This window comes from Wallemia ichthyophaga (genome assembly GCF_000400465.1).
Source record: "Wallemia ichthyophaga EXF-994 unplaced genomic scaffold scaffold13, whole genome shotgun sequence".
In the NCBI taxonomy this organism is placed as follows: domain Eukaryota; kingdom Fungi; phylum Basidiomycota; class Wallemiomycetes; order Wallemiales; family Wallemiaceae; genus Wallemia; species Wallemia ichthyophaga.
Window position 1 is genome coordinate 2,762 of NW_008806286.1, and position 21,039 is coordinate 23,800.

General features: G+C 45.9%; 16 protein-coding genes and 1 non-coding gene across 17 annotated transcripts; 8 read left to right on the plus strand and 9 right to left on the minus strand.

Annotated features, from left to right (window-relative positions):
- Positions 1-57: 57 nt before the first annotated feature.
- On the plus strand, positions 58-951 carry J056_000983 (uncharacterized protein; the record flags this gene model as incomplete). The annotated part of the gene is made up of 1 exon (XM_009270611.1): positions 58-951. The coding sequence occupies one exon, from the start codon at positions 58-60 to the stop codon at positions 949-951; it is 894 nt and encodes a 297-aa protein (XP_009268886.1).
- An 846-nt stretch (positions 952-1,797) lies between these two features.
- On the minus strand, positions 1,798-3,770 carry J056_000984 (Conserved oligomeric golgi family complex subunit 4; the record flags this gene model as incomplete). The annotated part of the gene is made up of 2 exons (XM_009270612.1): positions 1,798-2,289; positions 2,346-3,770. 2 exons carry the CDS (start codon positions 3,768-3,770, stop codon positions 1,798-1,800), a joined length of 1,917 nt encoding a protein of 638 aa, XP_009268887.1.
- Positions 3,771-3,904: 134 nt separating this feature from the next.
- J056_000985 (Chitin synthase export chaperone) lies at positions 3,905-4,884 on the plus strand (the record flags this gene model as incomplete). Its single annotated transcript, XM_009270613.1, has 2 exons — positions 3,905-4,121; positions 4,175-4,884. 2 exons carry the CDS (start codon positions 3,905-3,907, stop codon positions 4,882-4,884), a joined length of 927 nt encoding a protein of 308 aa, XP_009268888.1.
- A 100-nt stretch (positions 4,885-4,984) lies between these two features.
- Positions 4,985-5,779, minus strand: J056_000986 (UV radiation resistance-associated protein; the record flags this gene model as incomplete). Its single annotated transcript, XM_009270614.1, has 2 exons — positions 4,985-5,037; positions 5,086-5,779. 2 exons carry the CDS (start codon positions 5,777-5,779, stop codon positions 4,985-4,987), a joined length of 747 nt encoding a protein of 248 aa, XP_009268889.1.
- Positions 5,780-6,283: 504 nt separating this feature from the next.
- On the plus strand, positions 6,284-7,797 carry J056_000987 (Apoptosis-inducing factor 2; the record flags this gene model as incomplete). Its single annotated transcript, XM_009270615.1, has 2 exons — positions 6,284-7,171; positions 7,222-7,797. The coding sequence occupies 2 exons, from the start codon at positions 6,284-6,286 to the stop codon at positions 7,795-7,797; spliced, it is 1,464 nt and encodes a 487-aa protein (XP_009268890.1).
- An 84-nt stretch (positions 7,798-7,881) lies between these two features.
- Positions 7,882-8,142, minus strand: J056_000988 (uncharacterized protein; the record flags this gene model as incomplete). The annotated part of the gene is made up of 2 exons (XM_009270616.1): positions 7,882-7,986; positions 8,035-8,142. The coding sequence occupies 2 exons, from the start codon at positions 8,140-8,142 to the stop codon at positions 7,882-7,884; spliced, it is 213 nt and encodes a 70-aa protein (XP_009268891.1).
- Positions 8,143-8,275: 133 nt separating this feature from the next.
- Positions 8,276-9,192, minus strand: J056_000989 (uncharacterized protein; the record flags this gene model as incomplete). The annotated part of the gene is made up of 3 exons (XM_009270617.1): positions 8,276-8,629; positions 8,687-9,121; positions 9,166-9,192. 3 exons carry the CDS (start codon positions 9,190-9,192, stop codon positions 8,276-8,278), a joined length of 816 nt encoding a protein of 271 aa, XP_009268892.1.
- Positions 9,193-9,507: 315 nt separating this feature from the next.
- On the minus strand, positions 9,508-10,352 carry J056_000990 (Abhydrolase domain-containing protein 11; the record flags this gene model as incomplete). Its single annotated transcript, XM_009270618.1, has 2 exons — positions 9,508-9,998; positions 10,043-10,352. 2 exons carry the CDS (start codon positions 10,350-10,352, stop codon positions 9,508-9,510), a joined length of 801 nt encoding a protein of 266 aa, XP_009268893.1.
- An 88-nt stretch (positions 10,353-10,440) lies between these two features.
- Positions 10,441-11,268, minus strand: J056_000991 (Putative aminoacrylate hydrolase RutD; the record flags this gene model as incomplete). Its single annotated transcript, XM_009270619.1, has 1 exon — positions 10,441-11,268. The coding sequence occupies one exon, from the start codon at positions 11,266-11,268 to the stop codon at positions 10,441-10,443; it is 828 nt and encodes a 275-aa protein (XP_009268894.1).
- Positions 11,269-11,352: 84 nt separating this feature from the next.
- Positions 11,353-12,406, plus strand: J056_000992 (Cell division control protein 16; the record flags this gene model as incomplete). The annotated part of the gene is made up of 3 exons (XM_009270620.1): positions 11,353-12,001; positions 12,065-12,303; positions 12,356-12,406. The coding sequence occupies 3 exons, from the start codon at positions 11,353-11,355 to the stop codon at positions 12,404-12,406; spliced, it is 939 nt and encodes a 312-aa protein (XP_009268895.1).
- A 69-nt stretch (positions 12,407-12,475) lies between these two features.
- Positions 12,476-13,448, minus strand: J056_000993 (Protein kti12; the record flags this gene model as incomplete). Its single annotated transcript, XM_009270621.1, has 2 exons — positions 12,476-12,968; positions 13,024-13,448. The coding sequence occupies 2 exons, from the start codon at positions 13,446-13,448 to the stop codon at positions 12,476-12,478; spliced, it is 918 nt and encodes a 305-aa protein (XP_009268896.1).
- A 39-nt stretch (positions 13,449-13,487) lies between these two features.
- On the plus strand, positions 13,488-14,994 carry J056_000994 (Chitobiosyldiphosphodolichol beta-mannosyltransferase; the record flags this gene model as incomplete). Its single annotated transcript, XM_009270622.1, has 5 exons — positions 13,488-13,686; positions 13,735-14,134; positions 14,182-14,254; positions 14,308-14,823; positions 14,881-14,994. The coding sequence occupies 5 exons, from the start codon at positions 13,488-13,490 to the stop codon at positions 14,992-14,994; spliced, it is 1,302 nt and encodes a 433-aa protein (XP_009268897.1).
- A 104-nt stretch (positions 14,995-15,098) lies between these two features.
- J056_000995 (X-linked retinitis pigmentosa GTPase regulator) lies at positions 15,099-16,148 on the minus strand (the record flags this gene model as incomplete). Its single annotated transcript, XM_009270623.1, has 2 exons — positions 15,099-15,388; positions 15,587-16,148. The coding sequence occupies 2 exons, from the start codon at positions 16,146-16,148 to the stop codon at positions 15,099-15,101; spliced, it is 852 nt and encodes a 283-aa protein (XP_009268898.1).
- Positions 16,149-16,252: 104 nt separating this feature from the next.
- J056_000996 (Antisense-enhancing sequence 1) lies at positions 16,253-17,186 on the plus strand (the record flags this gene model as incomplete). The annotated part of the gene is made up of 2 exons (XM_009270624.1): positions 16,253-16,941; positions 17,021-17,186. The coding sequence occupies 2 exons, from the start codon at positions 16,253-16,255 to the stop codon at positions 17,184-17,186; spliced, it is 855 nt and encodes a 284-aa protein (XP_009268899.1).
- Positions 17,187-17,357: 171 nt separating this feature from the next.
- On the plus strand, positions 17,358-18,677 carry J056_000997 (Protein phosphatase methylesterase 1; the record flags this gene model as incomplete). The annotated part of the gene is made up of 5 exons (XM_009270625.1): positions 17,358-17,467; positions 17,545-17,807; positions 17,860-18,306; positions 18,368-18,528; positions 18,576-18,677. The coding sequence occupies 5 exons, from the start codon at positions 17,358-17,360 to the stop codon at positions 18,675-18,677; spliced, it is 1,083 nt and encodes a 360-aa protein (XP_009268900.1).
- A 131-nt stretch (positions 18,678-18,808) lies between these two features.
- On the plus strand, positions 18,809-19,677 carry J056_000998 (Phosducin-like protein 1; the record flags this gene model as incomplete). Its single annotated transcript, XM_009270626.1, has 2 exons — positions 18,809-19,330; positions 19,384-19,677. The coding sequence occupies 2 exons, from the start codon at positions 18,809-18,811 to the stop codon at positions 19,675-19,677; spliced, it is 816 nt and encodes a 271-aa protein (XP_009268901.1).
- Positions 19,678-20,009: 332 nt separating this feature from the next.
- Positions 20,010-20,089, minus strand: J056_004885. The gene has a single exon. It is a non-coding gene; the product is annotated as a tRNA-Gly (tRNA).
- Between the last annotated feature and the right edge of the window lie 950 nt (positions 20,090-21,039).

The following is a 21,039-nucleotide window of genomic DNA, read 5'->3' on the forward strand; positions in this document are numbered from 1 at the left end:
GTGCGTAGATTGAGAGGCTCACCCAGGCAGAGAGACTTGGACGGATGGATATTCGGAATGCCTCTTCGCTATGGAGGTCTGGGTCTACCCTCGCATGCAAGCATCGCGCCCTTGGCCTACAGATCTATGGAGGAGGCAGCAGATCGGAAGCTGCAAGAGATTTTCCACCCGGATGCAATCGTGGATTATGATGATGCTCCAGTACTCCAACGGCAGCGTACGAGTGCGTTCTTTGAGGCAGAATTCTCAAATACGTTTAGCACACTGTCGAGAGAGGAACAGAATATCATGTTGGACAATCAATCCAAGCTCGGTAGGAAGTGGATGACTACTCTACCCTTCAACAAGTCTCTCCGCTTCTCAGACAATGAGATTTCTTTCGCCCTTCACTCACGTACCTTATGCCCAGGAAGCCAAGCTTTTTGCAAGTGCGGTTTGGAGAATGTAGTTGGTCATGACGACCTCTGCAATTCTCGTACTAATCTTCGCCTGGCACGGCACGAATTCATCAAGCGTCTGCTGACTCGCTTCATTTCATCGGCTCCCAATAGCACAACCACCACTGAGCCGATGATCGAGGGGACTTCAGCACGAACGGACTTTCGTGTTTCAGGAATGGCTTCGAGCACGGGTGGCTCCTCGGAGTATGATTTGGCTATCATAGCTCCGACTGCAAGTGTCAAGGCTGCGCGTGGTGAGGTGGAAAACAAATGTGCTGAGGACAGGTACAAGGCAGAGTTGGCTTTTTATGAAAGGGAGAAGGTAAATAGGTACTCACACAGGACGTCATCACCTTTCGTTCCCCTGATTATGTCCAGTGGTGGCTACCTTACAGACACAGCTAAGGATGTCTTCAAGCGTTGGCGGATGGTAATTCCTCATTACGAGATGCTGACTCGGCTTATTTCACTCGGGCTCATAAGATCTCGGGCGGCTTATTTCGAGTTCTAGGCGCATCAAGTTTAGTGACGGTATCGTGAACTTTTTACTTTTCTACTTTAAAATATTTTAGAAATAAGACAAATTGTATCGACAATAATTAAATGCTTGCTAACCTGAGGAGCTCAGCTTTTATGAGCGAGAAAAGTACAATCGTTACCAAGGTAAGACGGATACACCGTTTGTGCCATTGTTGATCACTGCCGGTGGTTATCTTACGGATACTTCGCGCGATGTCTTCAAGAAGTGGCGTCAGGTAGTTCCGCACTTTGAGATGCTATCTCGAACTATCTCACTCGGGCTTATTCGTGCTAGGGCAGCCTATTTCGAATTCTAGACAACGATTACATCAAGAAATTATTATTTTTAACTTTTTATTTTTAAAGATTTTTGGTAATTGTATCGACAATAATTAAATGCTTGTTCACCTAACCAGATACTTCGCCGCACATTCACACCGCCCTGCCGGCTTAGCCTCCGATGCTTCACACGGCACACATATAAAAGCCTCACTACTTTTCTATTGTATCTTAACGAATTACATTCACTTCTATCTATCTGTTTAGCTGTGTACAAAGCCATTCCTCATAGCCTAAGCTAAGACAAGCCCAAACCTTAACACTAAAAGCGAAACAATCGTCGAATTGTTTATCCGCTGCCGGAATTGGAAGACTTTTTAATAGCCGAACTAATTATGTGGAGAGAATTGCAAAAACAAGGCGTTTATGACCACAGAGGATACTGATTGAGGTCTTGTCAGGTTCAGGTTGGAGGTCAGCGGTCAACTACGACTCAATAATGCTTTTGAAATCCATGCAATGTACAAGATAATTGGTATAGCAAAAATAAATAAATAAATCAAAGGCTATCATTCGCTAGCTTCATTGATTTTAGTGTAGAAATCTCGCTCGCGGTTAGTTTCCAATAATTTCTTGAGGTGCTACTTCCTTGCTCATTAAGAACGGAGCTTATTTGTCTTATGCGACTAAACAGCTCTCTGATTCCTACGTTCGACAATCCACTGAGATAACCAAGCAGGTCATAGACATCCTTCTCGAATTGGATTGCACCGCTAACGCTGAATTTTAAAGTGTGAGAATTCAATACGAAGTTCTCCCATAGCTGGATCAGATGCGTCGTTGACTTGATAAACACCTCGTCAAAATTGTTCGCAGTGAGGCTATTATTCCATTTATCGAACACGGCACTCCACTCGCGCTCAAACATTGTCACAAACACTTTAGATTGTGCGTCAGCGTTCTTGTCATAATTAGTCACGTCCATTGAGGTTTTGAGGCAGTCTTTGATGGGGTTTTTGAATGTGGTTGCAAAAAGTGTGTTGAGGCAGCTCTTGATAATTTAAAGTTAGCAAGTCGAAGAGGATGGAAGGAAATCATAATACCCACAGTCAAACTGGTTTGAACGTGGTCGGATATCTCTTTTAGCCGGAGGAGTTGATCTTTGACTGGGGCAATATTCTCAGGGTCGTAAAACCGGTGTAGATTGCTATCCTTGGGTAAATCCGACAGTATGCGCATGTTATACTCGGAGCATATGTCCAAGTTGTTCAGACACACCGCAATTTTCAGCGCCTTGCTACGACTGCCAGCAGTGCTACCGCCAACTTTCGACTGCTGTGCTATCATCTTGCTTGTACGGGGCTTGATGTTGTTGTCAAAATCCATCTGCATCTTTTCGATGAAAGACTGCTGGAAGACCCTGATAATGCCATCGACTGCATTCTTCAGCACAGATACATCTCCACATCCTACCAGTCTATCAAGTAATCCTTTGTAAATGTAAAAAGTGTCTTCAAGGATAGAGGACGTATAAGGAAGAGCATCTTCGTCTATCTCATTAGCTTCTAGAGCTTCTTTCATGGTGGACTTAAAGTGTGCCATCTCTAAAGGAATATAGGTATCATTAATGTGTTGTCGGAGTAGGTGGGCAGTGGTGGATGAGCTGAGAATATGTTTCATAGAATCGTCTGTATTCAAATTTGACATGATAAATAGCTTGAACGCAGCCCAGTGTGAAGCTAAACCTGAGAGTTGAGATATTTCCGTATTGATATGCTTCAATTCGCCATTTTCTAAGGTAGACAAGTTGCGAGTCCAATTAAGAAAGATGACGTTGGCTTTGTCATCCAGTTCAGCCAGCAGACTGTGCAGCACAGTCACCATATACTCGCTTCCGTAATACTTGTGCACAACTGGCTGGTGATCTTCCAATACACTCGCTATGCTGTCGAGGAGCGCTCTGAGACTGTCGAGACTATCCATGCCACCCTTAAACTTGCGCTGAATCAGCTTGACTACGAAATATGAATAGGCAGTTATACCATCCTGCTTGCGGTTAATTTTTGGGAAAAGTTTGAAAAAGCGCGATATCTCAGCCTGGTCTAGTGACTGGCTGGCTTGGTTGAAGTGAGAGATGAAGATTTCGTTTAGGGTGTCTAGACTGTTGTCCAATCGCTGCAGCGGTGGTTCTGGGTGGTGGGTTGAAGGAACGACCGTATCTGCGAATTGGCTGGTGATTATTGAGTGGGGTATGTTCAGCGCTCTCTGTGCATATAAGCTGGCCTGGTCATAGTCACGCTCATCGATTGCCATATCGAGTAAGCGCAACGAGGATTGCAGGAGCTCAGTCTTCCTGACCATGTCGAGACTAGCGCTGAGACGTTGCTGCTGCGTATCAAGTGCACTCAATGTTCCGTGGAAGCCCTCTGCGTACATCAACTTCCCACTTAGGCTCCGTCTAAACGCAGTGAGCTGATTCGACAACCTATCTAAATCGCCCAAATCAAGCTGGCTGTACGAGCTGGATTGCATGGCTATCAGATTATCCAAAGACACTTCAGCGTCTTCCAGTGAATTTAATTTATTTTTAATTTCTATTTCCATCAATCCGTGTGTTGGCCGTGCTGACGCAGGAGCAGCGGCATATCTCGAACGGCGACCATCACATGCCTTCATCAATCAACGACGTCTGCAGGAATGTCGCCATGGTTAGCTGTCCAATGCTCGGCAGCGACGAGGGTATCGAGCCTATCTGCTACGCCCGCAACGTCGTTATCGGTGGCACGCTCATCTTCCAACCAGCGACATGCTTCATTCATATAGTGGCAATATTTATGACTGCCATTATGCTCTATCACATACGCACAAAGTATACCGCAATTGGTGGGTTTACTCTATTTTGTGCCAGTGAAAATTGGCTGATTTGGTTGTTTTAGGTCGCAAGGAAATAACTCTTTTTTTCTATCTTTACGGCGTTTGTGAACTTATCGCTCTCTTTCTCGATAGCTCGATTATACCAACATACCACGAAGCTTATCCGTGGTTCACTGCTATATATATGGGACTGACGACAGCCATGTTCTGGTGTCTGCTCGTTAACGGCTTTATTGGATTTCAGGTGGTTGAAGATGGGACGGCGTTGAGCGTATGGTCACTGCGCGTGTCTTCATTTGTCTTAGGCGCACTCTCTTTCTTTGTTCACATCGCTACGTTCAAATCTGTACCTGGATTCGATCGCAGCAATCCTATCGCAATTTCCGTCTTCACATTTATCCTGCATATCATCTGCGTAGGAATTTATGTTATCACTCAGCTCATACTGGTCATACGGACACTGGATGACAGATGGCCAATCACTAATATCGTATTCGGCGTTGGCTTTTTCGTTATTGGTACAGTCGTCACCTTTGGGTTTAGCGTAAAGGTTTGTAATGCCGTCGATCATTATATCGATGGACTATTTTTCGAGACACTTTGCTACCTGCTCAGTGTTATGATGGTGTACAAATACTATGATGCCATTACAAGAGAAGATCTTGAATTCAGTGTGGGTTCTAAAGGGACGGTATGGGAAGTGAAGGATACGAACGCGGTACAGGATACACAACAAAGTGATACAAAATATCCACCAACAACCAACAACTAAGCGCATAACTACTAAATTTATCGCTTTCAATAGCGTGTATATGACTAAACCATCTAAACAAATGTACTAACTACTTAATATCAATAGCAAATTTTTCATGTTAGCGAGTATGTGACCTAGTTCGGGTAGTGGTAGGTCGTAAGATAGCATGAGCTGTGTGTGCAGTGTGAGTGATGTGTTGCAAGCTGAGTAAAAGCCCACGCACAACTTGAATATTCTTGTTGAATAGGTATATAGCATATTCGAGTCTATATCGATGATCATTTTTGAGGTTATAGTGGAGTGGGAAAGAGTTGTTGCCTCTTATGTTGGATATACTGTCTATAATGTAGGAGTGGCTGCCTTTATACACGATTTGGTAGGGGAGGTGGATGTTGAGGTAGCTACTGAGGATTTGAGTAAGCAAAGAAGTGTAACCTAATGCAGAACTGGATATTATGGGATTAGGGTTCTCTAATTCAAGCCCTAAGATTGAGAAAGTGAAAGAGTCGTCGGTATTCAAGATAGGAAAAAGTGAGATGAGGTGGTTGAGGAGATGAGAACGGGCAGCTTTTGGTGACAGGTGATTGATTTTTTGTGAGGGAGTGTCCTTGGGTATACTTTGACTATTTTCAGCTTCCTGAAGAGCACACAAATGACGTCTTCTCTTAATGAGACTTGTACGTCTTCTTTGGATAGAATTTGAGAGATCAGAAGATCTTTCTTGAAGCTGTTTGATATTACTATTCAAAACAGATGCCCTTCTATTCAAATCATCGAGATGTCTATTGTATTTCAAGTGTCTGGTGTTAGTTGAGATTCTATTGTCGATCTCAGCCACCTCAATTGAAAGCTCGTAGTTGCAATTTAATAGAGTAGACAGTCTGACAATTTGGTCAAAGTTTTCAGATGACATTTGCCTTGTATTATCGTTATTGCGTTATCGCTTGTTGGAAGTGTTAATGAGCGGGTATCTTGATAGACTTGGAGAATCAAAATCAGTGAGTGGATACCGTTGGGTTTCTTATTCTAATCCGGGCTAGAACATAAAGTATAGAAACCTTATTTACTCTGTTTCGACAAGTGTGATAGTGAGTAAGTGGCAATGTATGGGAAGTTAAGTGGAATGTTAAGGGTAGAGACAGCATCTTTAACATCCAAGTTGACAAACTTCAAGCCAAATCATCTCTCGCTCGTTGCGATATCTACGTTCGCAGCCACGTCATATTTAAACTCAGTGGCTGAATTAAGGGGGGAGATGGAAAAGGATAAAAACAGATAGCCTAGACTCACTTTATTTAACCAAATAATTTTATAAACTTGATTTTTTATTTTACATTCCATTTTCGTCCGATTGATAAATCCGATAATTTTTGATAATTTTTTGATAAAGATCGCGCGTTTTTGGGAGTGATCAGCCATGAGCGATTTGAGGGAAATGAAGAATGTACTTGTACTTGGTGGTAGCTATGCAGGTGGAAGAGCAGCAAGGCTTCTATCCCAGCAATTGCCACCAACTCACAGAGTAATCTTGGTCGACAGGAATAGCCACCATAATCACTTATACGTATTTCCAAGATATGCGGTTGTAAAGGGACATCAGCACAAAGCGTTCATCCCTTACGCTAAGTTCGATAATAAGAAGACAGATAGCGCTTCCGAGGAGAGTAGAAGTTTGAAGGGTAATCCACTTAGTAGACCACACTTGAGTGATTTACATAGGGTAGACAGCACTTCAAATATCCTTCTTAACAGTGGTCCTCAGAATCCAACTCATGGCAGTGACCACCTCATTCTACACGCCTCAGTTGAAAAAATAAATTCAAACTCTATAAAGCTTAGTAGGGGGTTCCCTGAGTTTGGTTTGAATGACGAAGTTCAATTCGAGTATCTCGTATATGCACTCGGCTCAATTATGCCACGCTCTTTAGAAATGGACTCTAAAACACTTCAATCTGGTACAAAACAGAGCGGAACAAACTGGCTTGAACACCGTCAACGCGTTATTGAGAACAACAACAGAATCGTTATCGCAGGTGGTGGTGCTCTCGGTATTCAACTCGCTAGCGACATCAAAAACACATATCCAACCAAAGATGTCACTTTAATCCACTCACGCAACAGACTGCTTCCACGCTTTGATCCTCAAATGCACGATATTATTATGGAGTCCTTAATCAAATTGGGCGTCGATTGTGTTTTGGAAGATCGTATAGAACTAAATAACGCGACTCTCGATTTTGATGGTCATGTTGAGCAGAAGCGAGTCTTCACAAGAAGTGGCAGAAGAATTGAATGTGATTTGGTGGTGAGTTGGCGTAGGAGCGTATGTACACACCTTTCTAACTCATTTCATAGCTCATGTGCACCGGTCAAAGACCAAACACTGACCTTCTCAAACAACTCTCTCCATCGTCTATTGACCCCGCTACAAACCTCGCAAAAGTTACGAGATCAATGCAATTGGCTAACTTGCAGAGAGCAAAAGAAGGCACAGAAGCAACTACAGACGCAGTCACAGAAGCCCTTGCAGACACTCACATAAACTCTCACACATCAACCAACCCAGCATCCATCGACATACGCAAGAGCATGTCTGAATCAGACTCCACCCTCTCCCCATCTGCATATCCACATATCTACGTGATTGGTGACGCTGCTGATGCTTACGGGGCTCTTCACGCCGGGCACACTGGATGGGCTCAAGCTGAATTTGCAGTGGGGAACATAATTCGTCAAATAAACAACGACACCACTACCTCACCAAAGCTCTACTATGCAGGCAAACCCGCCATCAAGCTCACAACTGGCCTTCACTCTGCTGTCATTCAGCTAGGCGATGATATAACCGTGAACGACAACTGCCCTATCGACCTCGACGCCGCGAGCGCTTGGAGATTCTCGGGTGCTGATACCACCGACATGAGTGTGTAAAATTGAACAAACATATATAAAAGGAAAAAAAAATTACTTGTAACAATGCTTTCATCTATGGTACATATCTGATTAATTATGGTTTCATTCGTAGACGGCCTTTACTCGATGCCTTGGTATCATCACTATACCCACCCAACGCTCGCCTGGAGCGTCTGCGTCCACTGCATTTTCATCGCTCAGTTCGCTCTGGAAATGCGTCGAGTTTGTTACTTCGCGCGCGTTCGTCACTATCACGTTCTTCTCCTTATCGATTAGCGTGAATTGACCAAATATTGTGCGATCATCTGTGAGCTCGAAATAAAGCGTCTTGTTGAGTCTTGAGATGAGCCTGTTTACTGACATGATGGGCGTTTTTTTGAAGCGATTTATGACGATGTGGCTTGTGTGCATGAAGCATTAAATTGAATTACATTCTTGATAGTGAAAACATGCAATCAGCATCCCACCGAATAACCACTAGAAACTCACCACCTTCTCAAAAATACCCTCCGATGCGTGCCGTACCGATCGCAGTGAAGAAAATTTCTTCAAGAACAAGATCGAAGTCATTTAGTTCATCTATTTCGCTAGTAGCCTCCAGCATAACTCTCAAATTAGGTTCGTGATTTGGTCTGTAATTAGATATGACACTTAGCAAAGCAGTGTGGAACACATCGGGAGTTATGTGTGTGTTGAACTCTTTACTCGTGTGGTATTCCTCTTGTAACTGTCTACTGATTGCTTTGAGTAGTTCGAACACACTTCCATCGAATTGAAAGGCGTGGTTGGTGTGGCACCCAGCCAAAACCTCCACAATGCGTTTCATGTCTTTTATCTCCTTGAACGCTTTCTTGCCGGAAAGTTAGAACACAACAAATTCGTCAAAATGGTCGCAATAGCACATGACCCAAGATTGCTTCGTGTTTTCCATGTGCCTTTCATAATACTTGAAGAGTACCGTCTTGAGATGTGGAAGTGGGTTAGTGTGTCGTAGAGCGTATTCTAGAGCCACCATGAAACGTTTCTTTTTCGGCGGTGTGAAACCTCTGTAGGCATTCTCGTAGCGGTATATGTTCAGTTGTGCTATGTTTGAATATCGGTCGCATAGTTCCCGTGCTATTAAATTAGCGTCATCCGATTTGATGACTTCGATCATGATTGTGAGGTATTTGACACTCTTAGAGCTACCCAAGACATCGCAATCTCGAACCGACTTGAAGTGGCCGAGTGTGAGTGTGACTTCTTTGAGATTCGAGAGGTGAGGAATGGCGTGCGGTAGGAATGCAGCGTCTGCTGTGCGCTTTTTATCCGCACCAAATGTGCTAAGTTGAGATTGATGCGGCTGTAGTGCTGTGTGAGCTGTGCGCTATGGACTGTATACCTCACAGTCTGCGTCTTGATGGTGTCTTTCATGAAGCTATCAAGCACCCTTCAATACTCCCTCACGCTCTCATTCTGTCTGTTGATTTTTCTACTTTGTTGTCGGTAATCGCTACACGTGGGGGCGATTCGAGCGTTGAGTGGTGCATGGTGTAGCCGATTGCGAGGAGCAACTTGCACGTGTAGTGTAGATTCTTATCAGAAATGCTCAGTATCTCTAGAATAAGCTCATCGGGGAGATTTAGAATGCTTGTCATCGGTGGTGGTAAAAGTGAAACAAAGAAAATTTGGTAAAATTTGGTTGAATTTAGGGAATTCATGAATATCAGTACAAATAATCTACTCCATTTACTCGCCTAAACACTCCTCAACACCATCAGACCAGTCTTTCGGCATAAAATACATGATGAAGAAATGGCCAAACTCCAGCGAATGGAGATTAATCAGCTTACTCCCCTTCACCGTCAAAAGCGCATGCTCAGCCAAGGCAAATGTCAGTAGCTCATCCCTCTTTCCGTGCAAAACATATATTAAATCAGTCCAATCACCTATTTTCAGCTTTTCTGTTGTATCTTGCCCACCTATCGCCCTAGCTTGGGCTTGCATAGTTTCCAATGGTCTTTGAGGATGATTGAAAGACTCAAGAAACTCATTCAATTCATTTGGATGGCTATCCCTCCACTCCGGGTCAAATCCAGCAGCTACGAATGACTGGAATGTTTCAATGCTGTTAGGCAGGACTTTTGTTGGCGGGAATCGTATAGAGCTGGCTGCAAGGATTACCTTGTTTACATGGAATTTACGGGTGGTGTTGAAAAGTATATACTGGGCAATCATACCTAGATGCATTGTGAGCGGGGCTTGCAAAAGAACAACAATCTACCTCCCATTGAGAATCCTAGCAAGTTCACTGTTTCATATCCCAGCCTTTCGACAAGCTCAATCATGTCGTTGGCCATGACATCGATAGTCATCCCTTTAACATCCCCTTTGCTATTGCCCATATTGCGGTTGTCAGGTGTCACTATAGTCCTGTTGGCCATCCTAGCCATTTCTACCGCTGTGCCGGTCCAATCATTCTTTATCCCGGTCATGCCGTGGATCATAACGAGTGGGACCTTGTTTGCGCTGTCATTAAATACGTTGTACGCCAACTCGCTTCTGTCGCTCAGTGTAACTCGTTGTTCAGTCATGACGTCAATTAATCTATGATGATCTTACTTTTCTGATTTTCTTTCTGAAACAAAATAAAATGAAAGTTAGGAAGCTAAATGAAGAGATCTACAATTTCGCTTCGGTTTTCTCTCCCAGACAGCCTTCAATAGCATCCGACCAGATTTTTGGATCAAAGTATGCCCAGAACAAGTGGCCATATTCGAGGGTAGGAAGGGTGTTGACCAACTTGGCACCTTTAGCTATCTCAAGAGTGTGTTCAGCCTCTTTAAAGCTAATGATAGCATCGCGTTTACCGTGCATTACATAAAGTCTGTTTGTCCAGTCGGTGTATTTGAGTTTCTCGCCCAATTCCATGGCCGACAACGCCTTAAATTGAGCTTGGAGGGTTTCAAACGGTCTGCGCATGTAATTGCTGGCTTCCTTGATAACAGCGAGGATTGCTTTGTTATTACTCACCCACTCCTCATCGTACAGAATCAGATTGAATGCTTGTGCACCTTCCAAGGAGGACATATCTATGTGAGACAGTTTAGGGCGTCTGCATGCGCTGGAAGAGAGAATAATTTTGTGGATAGTGAATAGAGGGGAGTGATTGAGCAGCATCTGCTGTGCTATGATACCGCCCATTGAGAAACCCAACAGGTGGACGTCTTTAAGGTTGAGCTGCTCGATCAGTTCAATCGTGTCTAGTGCCATACTATCCACGGATAAGCCATCGATATTGCCGTGGCTATTGCCGATATTGCGGTTATCGAAGATGACGACTTTGCGATTGCCTGCTTTGGCGACGGCCTCCGCCCACATTTGCCAGTCGAGCATACATCCCGTCATGCCCATGATCAACACCAGTGCAATCTTATCGGTGGCATCCTCGTTGAAGACGTTGTAGGCCACTGTAGAGTTATCTTTGAGTGTTGTGAGATGTTCTGGCATTTTTTTTGTAATTTTTATCCGATAAGCAATTTAATAGTGTTTGCGCAAGTAATTTACTAGCCTTCGTGGTTCGAACCAACTGCGATGGGAACAGACGCACACGCGCACGCACGAGTTTCGAAAGAGCGCAACAAGTACAATGAGTTGCTATCATCAGTGAAGCGCACAGAACGCGTATCTGATATTGAGATTGAGGAGAAGCTCAAGAAGCTGCGCAGGCTGATTGTGCTCTATGGAATACCAACATCGCCGCCGAACCTACGCCCACTGGTGTGGAAGCTGCTTCTTAAAGTACACGACATGAGCAGCCACGATTTCCTCAGATTAGTGAGCAGGGGGAGGAGTCCCGTTGCCGATAAGATACGCAACGATGCGTCACGCACGCTTAAATCAGACAGTGACTTTCAAACTTGCGTCGGCGAGCAGAAGCTTATTAGACTGTTGGACGCGTTTGCTTGGAGAACGGAAGAGAGAGGTGACGGCGAGAGTCTTTATGTGCAAGGGATGAATGTCTTAGCTGCACCATTCCTCTATGTCCAGCCAACGGAGCTAGAAGCATTCAACTGCTTTGCCAGGTTCATCGAACTCACTTGTCCACTTTACGTCTTGCCGACGTTGGAGGGCGTCCATCGGGGACTGCGATTGGTGGACAAGTGCTTGCAGATCGTTGACGCTAAACTCTACTCACATCTGCGTAGACACAACCTCACAGCTGAGATATATGCATTTCCGTGTGAGTTGGTTTTTCACGGTGCTCACACGCCACTCTCACTCACCCCTCACACAACACTCGCAGCCGTTCTCACCCTCAGCGCTTGTACTCCGCCCTTAGACCAGGTACTCTGTCTGTGGGACTTCCTGCTCGCTTTCGGACCGCATATGAATGTACTCTGCGTTATTGCGCAGGTTCTACTCATGCGCGATGACCTTTTGGCCACTAGCAGCCCAATGAAGCTGCTTAGAATGTTTCCTCCGCTAGACGCTCAGCCTATCATCAGCATTGCAGTAACGTTAGTGAGAGATATACCCGAGGACGTGAGTGGGGGTTTAGAGGATACAAACCTGTGCAGCTAACAAAGACGTGCAGGTGTATGATGACTTGGTGAGACATTGTTTTGATCCACGCGAGAATTATTAGAAGGACGTATTTATAATATTATACCACGGAATCATGTAAAGTATTTCATTATATCATTTAAAAGTATAATTACGCACTCAACGTCGTTTGGATAAATAGTATGTAGAGACCAGCTACAGACTTTGCATCAATCGCCTTATCATTTCTATGCAAGCCAACAAAAGCACGCCTATATCTATTCATCTGCGCCGGAGTGATTTGTTTGAGGGGGAGATCTATTACTGGGCGGTGTGGGTCAGAGAAATCTTTCTGGGGCAAGGGGAGTAAGTCTTTTGGAAGAGCTATGGTAACACTACCGCCAACGCCAGCGTTATCAGCTGAGGCGGATGTGATGGCAGATGAAACCTGCGTAGTTGTAGCTTCGAGGACTTGTAAGTAGTTTGCAGCAGTGGCTGGCATGGTCATGACGCCAATGTTAACCTTTTTCTGCTTCTGAGTTGTTAAAATGTTGAGTAGTTGAGTGTAGTTGATTGATTCATCCTCGAGAAGAACACTGATGAGTGGCTGATCCCAGCGAGTTGCACCGTTTGGTTCTTCATATCTGAAAGCGAGTTGATCGAAGCTGGATGGGTGTGAGGGGTTGGTTCAAGTTGTGATAGAGCTTTATCCACACTCACACCTCGCTCGAATATCCATCCTCTCTCTGATTGTTGAGCTGCCTCGCCTGATCTGTACTGGCTAGCGTCCATAGTGTCAAATTCAACGCACCAACTTCACGCGCTGTGCAATAAAGCTGATAACGAAACCCTTTAATGTAATTCGGTGCATCGCATATAACGATAGTATTCTTATCGAGGTAGCGTTCAACTGCTGCGAATATAGCACCTCTGGCTGGTTTTTCTAGGCGTGTATCTCTGTAAATATCTCTATCCAAGTCAAAATCATGCTCGCTAACGATTCTAACATTGAGATTCCGTCCTTTGAGTGTTCCCTGGCTTTGCTCGCTTATCTCGCCCAATCGCGGTTGAATATAATTATAAAGCTGTGTGCTGCGTGTAGATTTCCCGCTGGCTGGTAGACCAGTTACGATAACGAGTGCCATGGTTGTTTCTCACTGGCAATGGCTTTATCTGATACCACCATGTTCTTAATCATCTGCGTTTTCATTTTTATTTTCATTTTTACTTTTTTATCTCTTGCTTTCCTTTATAGGCAGCGCGTCGATTGCCATCTCGCAGCAGTTGTCGTCCTCGGGGATGTCGGCAGGAGTCCGCGGAGTATGTACCACGCGCTGAGCTTGTTGGATAATGGCTATGACGTAATGTTGGTTGGCTATAAAGGTTGGTGCTGTGTTTGTGCCTGTCTCTTACCTTACACGCGCTGCAAAGGCTCAACACCCATCGAACAGCTGCAGAATAAGAGAGTCAAATTGTGCACAATAGACACTCCCTCTAACCAGCGAATGGCTACTAGAATCATCACTCAAACTTTCTCCCTTCTCTCCCTCTTCTTGGCTTCTAAAAGGATTCCCATGTGGACACTCTTCCAGACTCCACCGGCTATTCCAACACTCGTCGTCGCTCAACTACTCAGAATTATCACTGGCACACGCATCATCATTGACTGGCACAATACTGCTTTCTCCCTCCTCGCATTGAAGTGGGGCAAGGCACACCCTTTGGTTCGCCTGTCCATGTGTATAGAGAGGGTGGCTGGAAAAGTTGCCGATGTGCACTTGTTCGTTACACACGCTATGAGGATTCAATTGAGTTATGAGTGGGGACTGACGTGGGTAGTGTGAAAATTTTTACTTTTTTGTCTCACAACTGCTGCAGCGGGAAGAAACTCACCTTACACGACAAACCATTGAGTACGTTCAAACGCCTTTCCTTGACGGAGAGGGGGAGTGTAAGTGGCCATGCGTGGTGGTATCAAGCCATACTCACTCACACCACTCACAGCTACTCTCCCGCCTCAATCTCACAGATGACCCAGCTTTCCATCCCTCCAGCAGCGATACAGACGTGCGTACAGCTCTCCTCGTTACCAGCACATCTTGGACACCCGACGAAGACTTTGACATGCTCCTCTCGGCGTTAGAGACATACGAAAAGGCAAAGGCGAGCAGTGGTAATAGCCAACTCCCCAACATTCTCCTCGCTATTACAGGCAGGGGACCACTGAAACAGGAGTTTGAAAAACGCGTTCACCATCTAGAGAAGACTTGGAAGTGTGTCAGAGTGTGCACCGTCTGGCTCGAGCCTCATGACTACCCAAAGCTTCTTGGCGCGGCTCATCTAGGCCTCTCTTTTCACTCCAGCTCATCCGGGTTAGATCTCCCGATGAAGGTAGTCGATATGTTCGGCGCTGGATTGCCTGTCTGTGCGCTTAACTTTGCTTGCCTCCACGAACTCGTCGTCGATGGCGTCAATGGTCTTACTTTCGAGAGTGGCACCCAGCTCGGAGGGCAATTAGTGGTGGGTTGTGCAGTTATATAGGGGTAATCTGCTCACACTTTTCTTCCCCTTTCACAGGACCTCCTCGCTAGCAAGAATAAACTGTCGAACCTGCGCGATTATCTCGCTCATTCGGCCGACGCCGATTGGCAGACCAACTGGAATACCCACCTAAATGTGCTATTGGAATAGAGAGTGTGTGATAATGTATATGTATATTATGTTGTGTACTATGTTATGTGTATTGTCATGTATCATGTACTATGAACTTTAAGTCATGATCCATGTGTACTATGCTACGTGCCATGCAACGATACACCATTCAATCCAAATGTCATACTGAGTTTGTTGTTTGCTGCGAGGTGTTCAAGTGTGGATTCATCTTCACCCTCACTAATGAGGACGTTGAAGCTGTCTAGTTGTGGCCCACTAATAAACAACCTCCGATCCTCGAGAAGGGCGATAGAGTGGTGCACACCTGACCATATGTTGATTGCTTTGCAGGGTAGTGCGACTTTGGATGGTGTGGGAGTGATCACCACCTTGCCGTCCATCAGATGCAGTCCAACCGTGTAGATATCTCCTGCTAATGGATGTCAGAGGGGGTGATTAGACTAACACTTTCAGATCTGCAGACTATCAGACATGAAATTTGCAGTGCTTCACGTCATCGTCGCTCAGAAATGGTAATCTAGCAAAATCTAGCAAATCTAGCAACTCAGCTGGCCTCTGCGGTTGTTTGCATCCTTCTAAGAGAAGAGAAAGTGAAGAAAAAGCGACTCACATTCATCCAAAAACCATGAATGGGCACCAGCGAAGGAAATCCTGCGCACGTAGCGACATCCAGCTGTGTCTAGGTATGGCGACAGAAGCAAAGGTTCAACGCCAGTCTCTTGCACCAGGCACAGCCCCCCATACTCGGAATTGCCCCAACCAACGACATGGCCGTCGTTAGTGAGCACACCCGCAGAGTCACCATTTGCGGACATCTGTCTGACACCACCCTGAGCCATGAAATCCCATTCCACCTGCTCAAAAGACTCGCTAAGCGGGTGGGTGGGCGAGTGACCGAGTTGCTTATCCGTGTTCAGTCCAGCGCTGAGTACCGAGGTGTGTGTGGTCAGATAGACATTGGAGAGACTTGTGTGGGTGGATGTCACTGCTTCTCTTGCGCGTACTTGTATCGCCGTCGGCTCGATCACTCGCTGCCTTCTCGCTCTCCCCAGCTGCCCAAATGCATTTCTGCCGCTGAGGATGGCTACACCATTGATCAATTTAGCTTCAAAATCTATCTGCGGTTGCAATTTGACATTTCGCGTTAGCGCATTGCTGATGGTTCTGAGCATAGAGGAGAATGGGGCACATGAGTCATATGAGCTGTGCCAGGGCTATAAAAAGTGGTATATGGCACTGCGATCGTGCTCTCCACCACCACGAACCAGCGCTCACGATGACGACGCATAAATTCAACCAAGTGGATGTCTTCACCGACGAGCCATACCGCGGCAACGCGCTAGCAGTGGTTAGCCTTACCGCGGGTACAGCTACAGACGATGGCGCGATGCAGCGATTCGCCAACTGGACGAATCTCAGCGAGACGACGTTCCTCGCGCCATCCAACAAAGCCGACTACAGCGTGCGGATATTCACACCCGCCTGCGAGCTACCCTTCGCGGGCCACCCGACGCTGGGCACTGCGCATGTGTATCTTAACGCCTTGTCGCCCGAGCAGCGCCGGGCTATTGCTGACAGAGGCGGCAGCCTTACCCAGGAATGCGCCGCTGGGGTATTGCAGCTGCGGTGGGATGCGCGCTCCGATGTCATATCCTTCCAGGCACCGCCTCTGAATCGGTTCGCAGACGTGCAGGCCGAGCTGCTCGATAGAGTGTGCAGAGGCGTTAGCATCAGCAGGGATGATATTGTCGACGCCAAGTGGATCGATAACGGACCGCCGTGGTTTGCACTGCGATTGCATAACGCGGATATCGTCCTTGATGCCAAGTTGTCCGATAGAGGCGCAATAGACGGCCTCTACTTTGGTATATTTGGCGAGCACACGGCTGGACACTCTCAGGCTACTTTCGAAGTGCGCGGTTTCGCTTACGATGTGGGCGAGGATCCCGTTACTGGGTCACTCAAGTGGGTTTTTAAATACTTATCACTATACGTATATGCAGCTTACACAACTCGCACATATCACTATCACCATCACTCACAGCGCAGGGATTGCTATGTGGATGAAAAATGAAACACCTGCTCACTACTTGAACTCCCAAGGCACGGCTCTCGGTAGAAAGGGATTGGTGAGCGTGACGAAAGACGGCGATGACATTTGGATTGGTGGGAGTGTGATGGGGTGTATCGAAGGCACGGTTGTCCTTTGATGGGAGGCGGAGTGGTTGTATCGTATGGCGCGTGGCGTGTGGATATGCGAGCATCCCCGAGCGCCCTTCTAAACTCATTTGAAAACGTGTTTTATCTTTTATTTTATTCTGACTTGCTTTTCGTTAAGCCGACGATTCCTTCTCCTTATCAACCATATCATCCAACCGATTATGTCACAAATGCAAAAAGAATTGGCAGCGAAATGGTCAAAATTGTCAGAGGACATTGACGCGCAGCAAGATGAAACAGACGAGGCTGCCGACGGGCTCGGAGTACTTGGGTTAGTGTGATAGCGGCAGCGATGTTTGCTATGCGTGATAAACATGACACAAACGCTAACTCGCAGCACAAACCCAGCGGAAGAAACACGACGCGCACGACGCCAACCCAATACACCCCACTCAGCGGCCAAGGGTACTTCAGCGAAGCACTGCAAGTGGAGACGACGCCGGGGTGTGTGTTCCGCGTGTACTACACTCCACCACAGCACGACAGTCCTGTTTTTGTTTTCCACCAAGGCGCTGGCTATGCTGGACTATCTTTCGCCTGTCTTGCAAAAGAACTGTGGCGGCTTAGTGGGGGGAGAGTGGGCACGCTTGCTTTCGACGCACGCGCACATGGTGGGTTGGTGTGGGTTTTGATGCTACCTTCTCTTCTGATCTACCGCTACAGGCAAGACAAGTATAAAAGACGGTGATGAATTCGACGAGTATGATTTGTCACTCGATACACTCACAAATGACCTCACTAGCATTCTTGAGAGGGTGTTTACTGGGAGCCACAAGAATAAATTCATTCTAGCCGGTCATAGCATGGGCGGGAGCGTGTGTGCGCACGCAGTCGCACCCGTCTCGGAGCGTATCGGTGAAGTCATCGGGCTATGCATACTGGATGCAGTAGAAGGCACGGCTATTGAAGCACTTCCGGCAATGGCGGGGATTTTGAAAGGTAATCCAGCCTCATTCTCGTCGTTGAGCGATGCTATTGTTTGGCATATCCATCACAAGATAATTCGCAATACAGAATCAGCTAGGCTGTCCGTACCTTCAATGGTGGTAGAGAGGGAGGGGAAATGGATATGGAGGACTGACTTGCTGAAGACCGAGCCGTTCTGGTTAAGTGGGTGGTGTTTGAATAATGCATGTCTCACACTCACACTCACACTTACTCACTCCACTAGACTGGTTTAAAGGGCTTTCAAACAAATTCATTGCAGCTAAACCTTCCAAGCTGCTCGTTCTCGCCGGGGCTGATAAACTAGATACGCCGCTTATGATTGCTCAGATGCAGGGAAAATTCCAACTCAACGTCATCCAGAATGTCGGGCATTGTCTTCAGGAGGTGAGCGTGTTTATAATGCTCTCATACTCCACTCACACTCCACCCAGGACGATCCTGCACGCGTCGCCCAAGTCTTGTATGCATTTTACGAAAGGAACTTTGGACAGTCGATTGATCTCTCAAAAATAAAGAAAGTGGGACAGGTTTAGAATGCATCTATATCGCTTGTATTATTCATTGGAATAAAAAATGTGACCCATCAGTGCACGCCGGCATTCTGCGAAGCACAGAGATTCTTCTTACAGCGCGATAACGCAACGCCGCCGAACACCACCCAAAAATGGCAGACGCTCTCGAAGAAGCTGTACTCAGCGGCCGCCTATTTACCAATGGCCTTGCAATTAACGAGCGAGCGAATGGAGACGATGAGGATGGCTTCGATGACGACGAGAAGAGCGCAGGTGATGGCCAATCTGAAAAAGCTAGCGATGACGACGATGTGGATGCCAGCAATGCTCAAAGCCAGCGCACTGGCCCTCGCACCGGCGCAAAGGGTGTCAAGGAGGATGCACGCATCCATGAAGAGAAACAGTCTCTATCCAGCCTCACCGATGAGAAAGCTAAATCGGATTACCTCAAATCGAAAGCACTGGTTATGTCACAAAGCGAGAGTGATACAGATGACTCAGAGAGACAGGCTCGCGAGTCATACAGACGTACACGTATTAGGCAGCTCAAAATGGCCTCTACTGGTGGTGTTCGTGTCTTTGGTCATTTGCGAAAGGTCGATGCCAACACGTACATCACTGCCATCGACGACGAGGAAGAGGATGTCTTTGTGGTTATTCTCATTAAGGATAATGTGGGTTTGGTGTGGTGTGTACAGGCTCGATTCATTCTAACACCCATCTCCAGTCTATTGAAGCTTGCGTCGATTTAGAATACTCTTTCGCTAGCTTGGCTCAGGTTTACACCTCTACCAAGTTCCTCTCGGGTGAAGCAACAACATTGGAATTCGGTCTCGATGCTCATGGCGTACCAGACCCAGACATTTTACCCACTGTGCTCGTTTATAGAGCCGGCAGCCTCCACTCCTCCCTCATTCGTCCCGATTTAGAGAAAAGCCCCGTCGAGCAGACTCTCGCTGACGACGGCGTCCTCCAGTTGGTCGAGAGAGCCGTCGACGAGAACGGTGACCTTGACGAGTAGTTCCCATTTTACACATTAATTATATACACTAACCATCAGCTTGGATACCCTTCTCAATACTTTTTCGCTTCACCTTATTGAACTCCTCTTGTCAACTTTGTTTGTCATACATTTGAGTTATAGAACCTTTTGGCTGTTGTGCTAGCACAATGCGCATACATTTTTGTACAGAAGATTGTATGTCATCTGCATAAGGTTACTATGAACTGCAGAAATTTTAATGTATTCAGACATGCTTTCGACTGCTACTTCATTATGAAGCAGACTGTTTAATTAAAATTATTTTAGGTTGTACTTTCGCGATGCAGAAAGATGCAAAAAAAAAAGAATATTGCATCAACCGGGAATCGAACCCGGGGCCGATCAAGTTTCCTAGTGGGAACGATCGAGGTTACCACTACCCCATCAATGCTGAACTTCTTATGTTCTAGTTCAGATATATTCCAAAAGTTTTGTATAAAACAGATCAATTGCCGTTTCGGCGTGACATGAGACAAAATGGTGGCTCAGTGTAATTGAAAACCACCAACAATTTACAAATTACGATGCTAGTCAAGAAACGCTTCCAGTAAAGTCAGCACCCCATTTGACTCTTCATGCTTTAAGAAGTGTTGATGAACGCAGCTTGAACATGTATCGTCCTAACAATATAATCAGATTTCACCATCATCATCATTTAGTGAGAACAATGAGAAGACCCCAAATCTAATCTATTTAAACGATTCCTTTTTAGATAGATAGATAGAAATTATAATATAGTCAAAAACGTTACAACGATTAATAATCTTAGCCTATCTATACTTCTTGTGCATTGAAAGCTGACGATTGTAGTGACTCAAAGGGATGCGGTTCTTGGCACGTGCACCGTAAATTGGGAGGTAACTACGTGGAGCTACCGGAGGTGCATGGGTGGGTGCTGAGCTGGTGTTTGAAGAACTCGTAGAGAGTTATAAGAGCTTTTTCATTTGAAAGCATATATTTCATCTTGAACCTTAACTCCAATCCATATATCCTCCTCCTCAACGATAATCTTGCATGATCGAATTTAACTACATCTGAAAATCCTGTGTGTGATACTGTCTACTTCATTGCACTTGCTGCAAAGTGGTGAGTCATACAGTTTGAATCGGAATCGGTAAGACTAGGCAGTAGGGAAGTGGCCTGAGCGGATCTGTGTGGCCACACTTCGCGCTCCACAGGGAAGCTTGTTGAAAATCCTGGCCGCCTTTGTAGAAGTTATCATACCCATTGCTCTGACTGCATCTTTCGACTTTGTTCCTGGTAAACTACGTGCATCTACTCTCAAGAGAGCAGTGTGTCGCTCACGCAGTTGTCCAAGGAAAGCGGAAAGAGCCGGCTTGC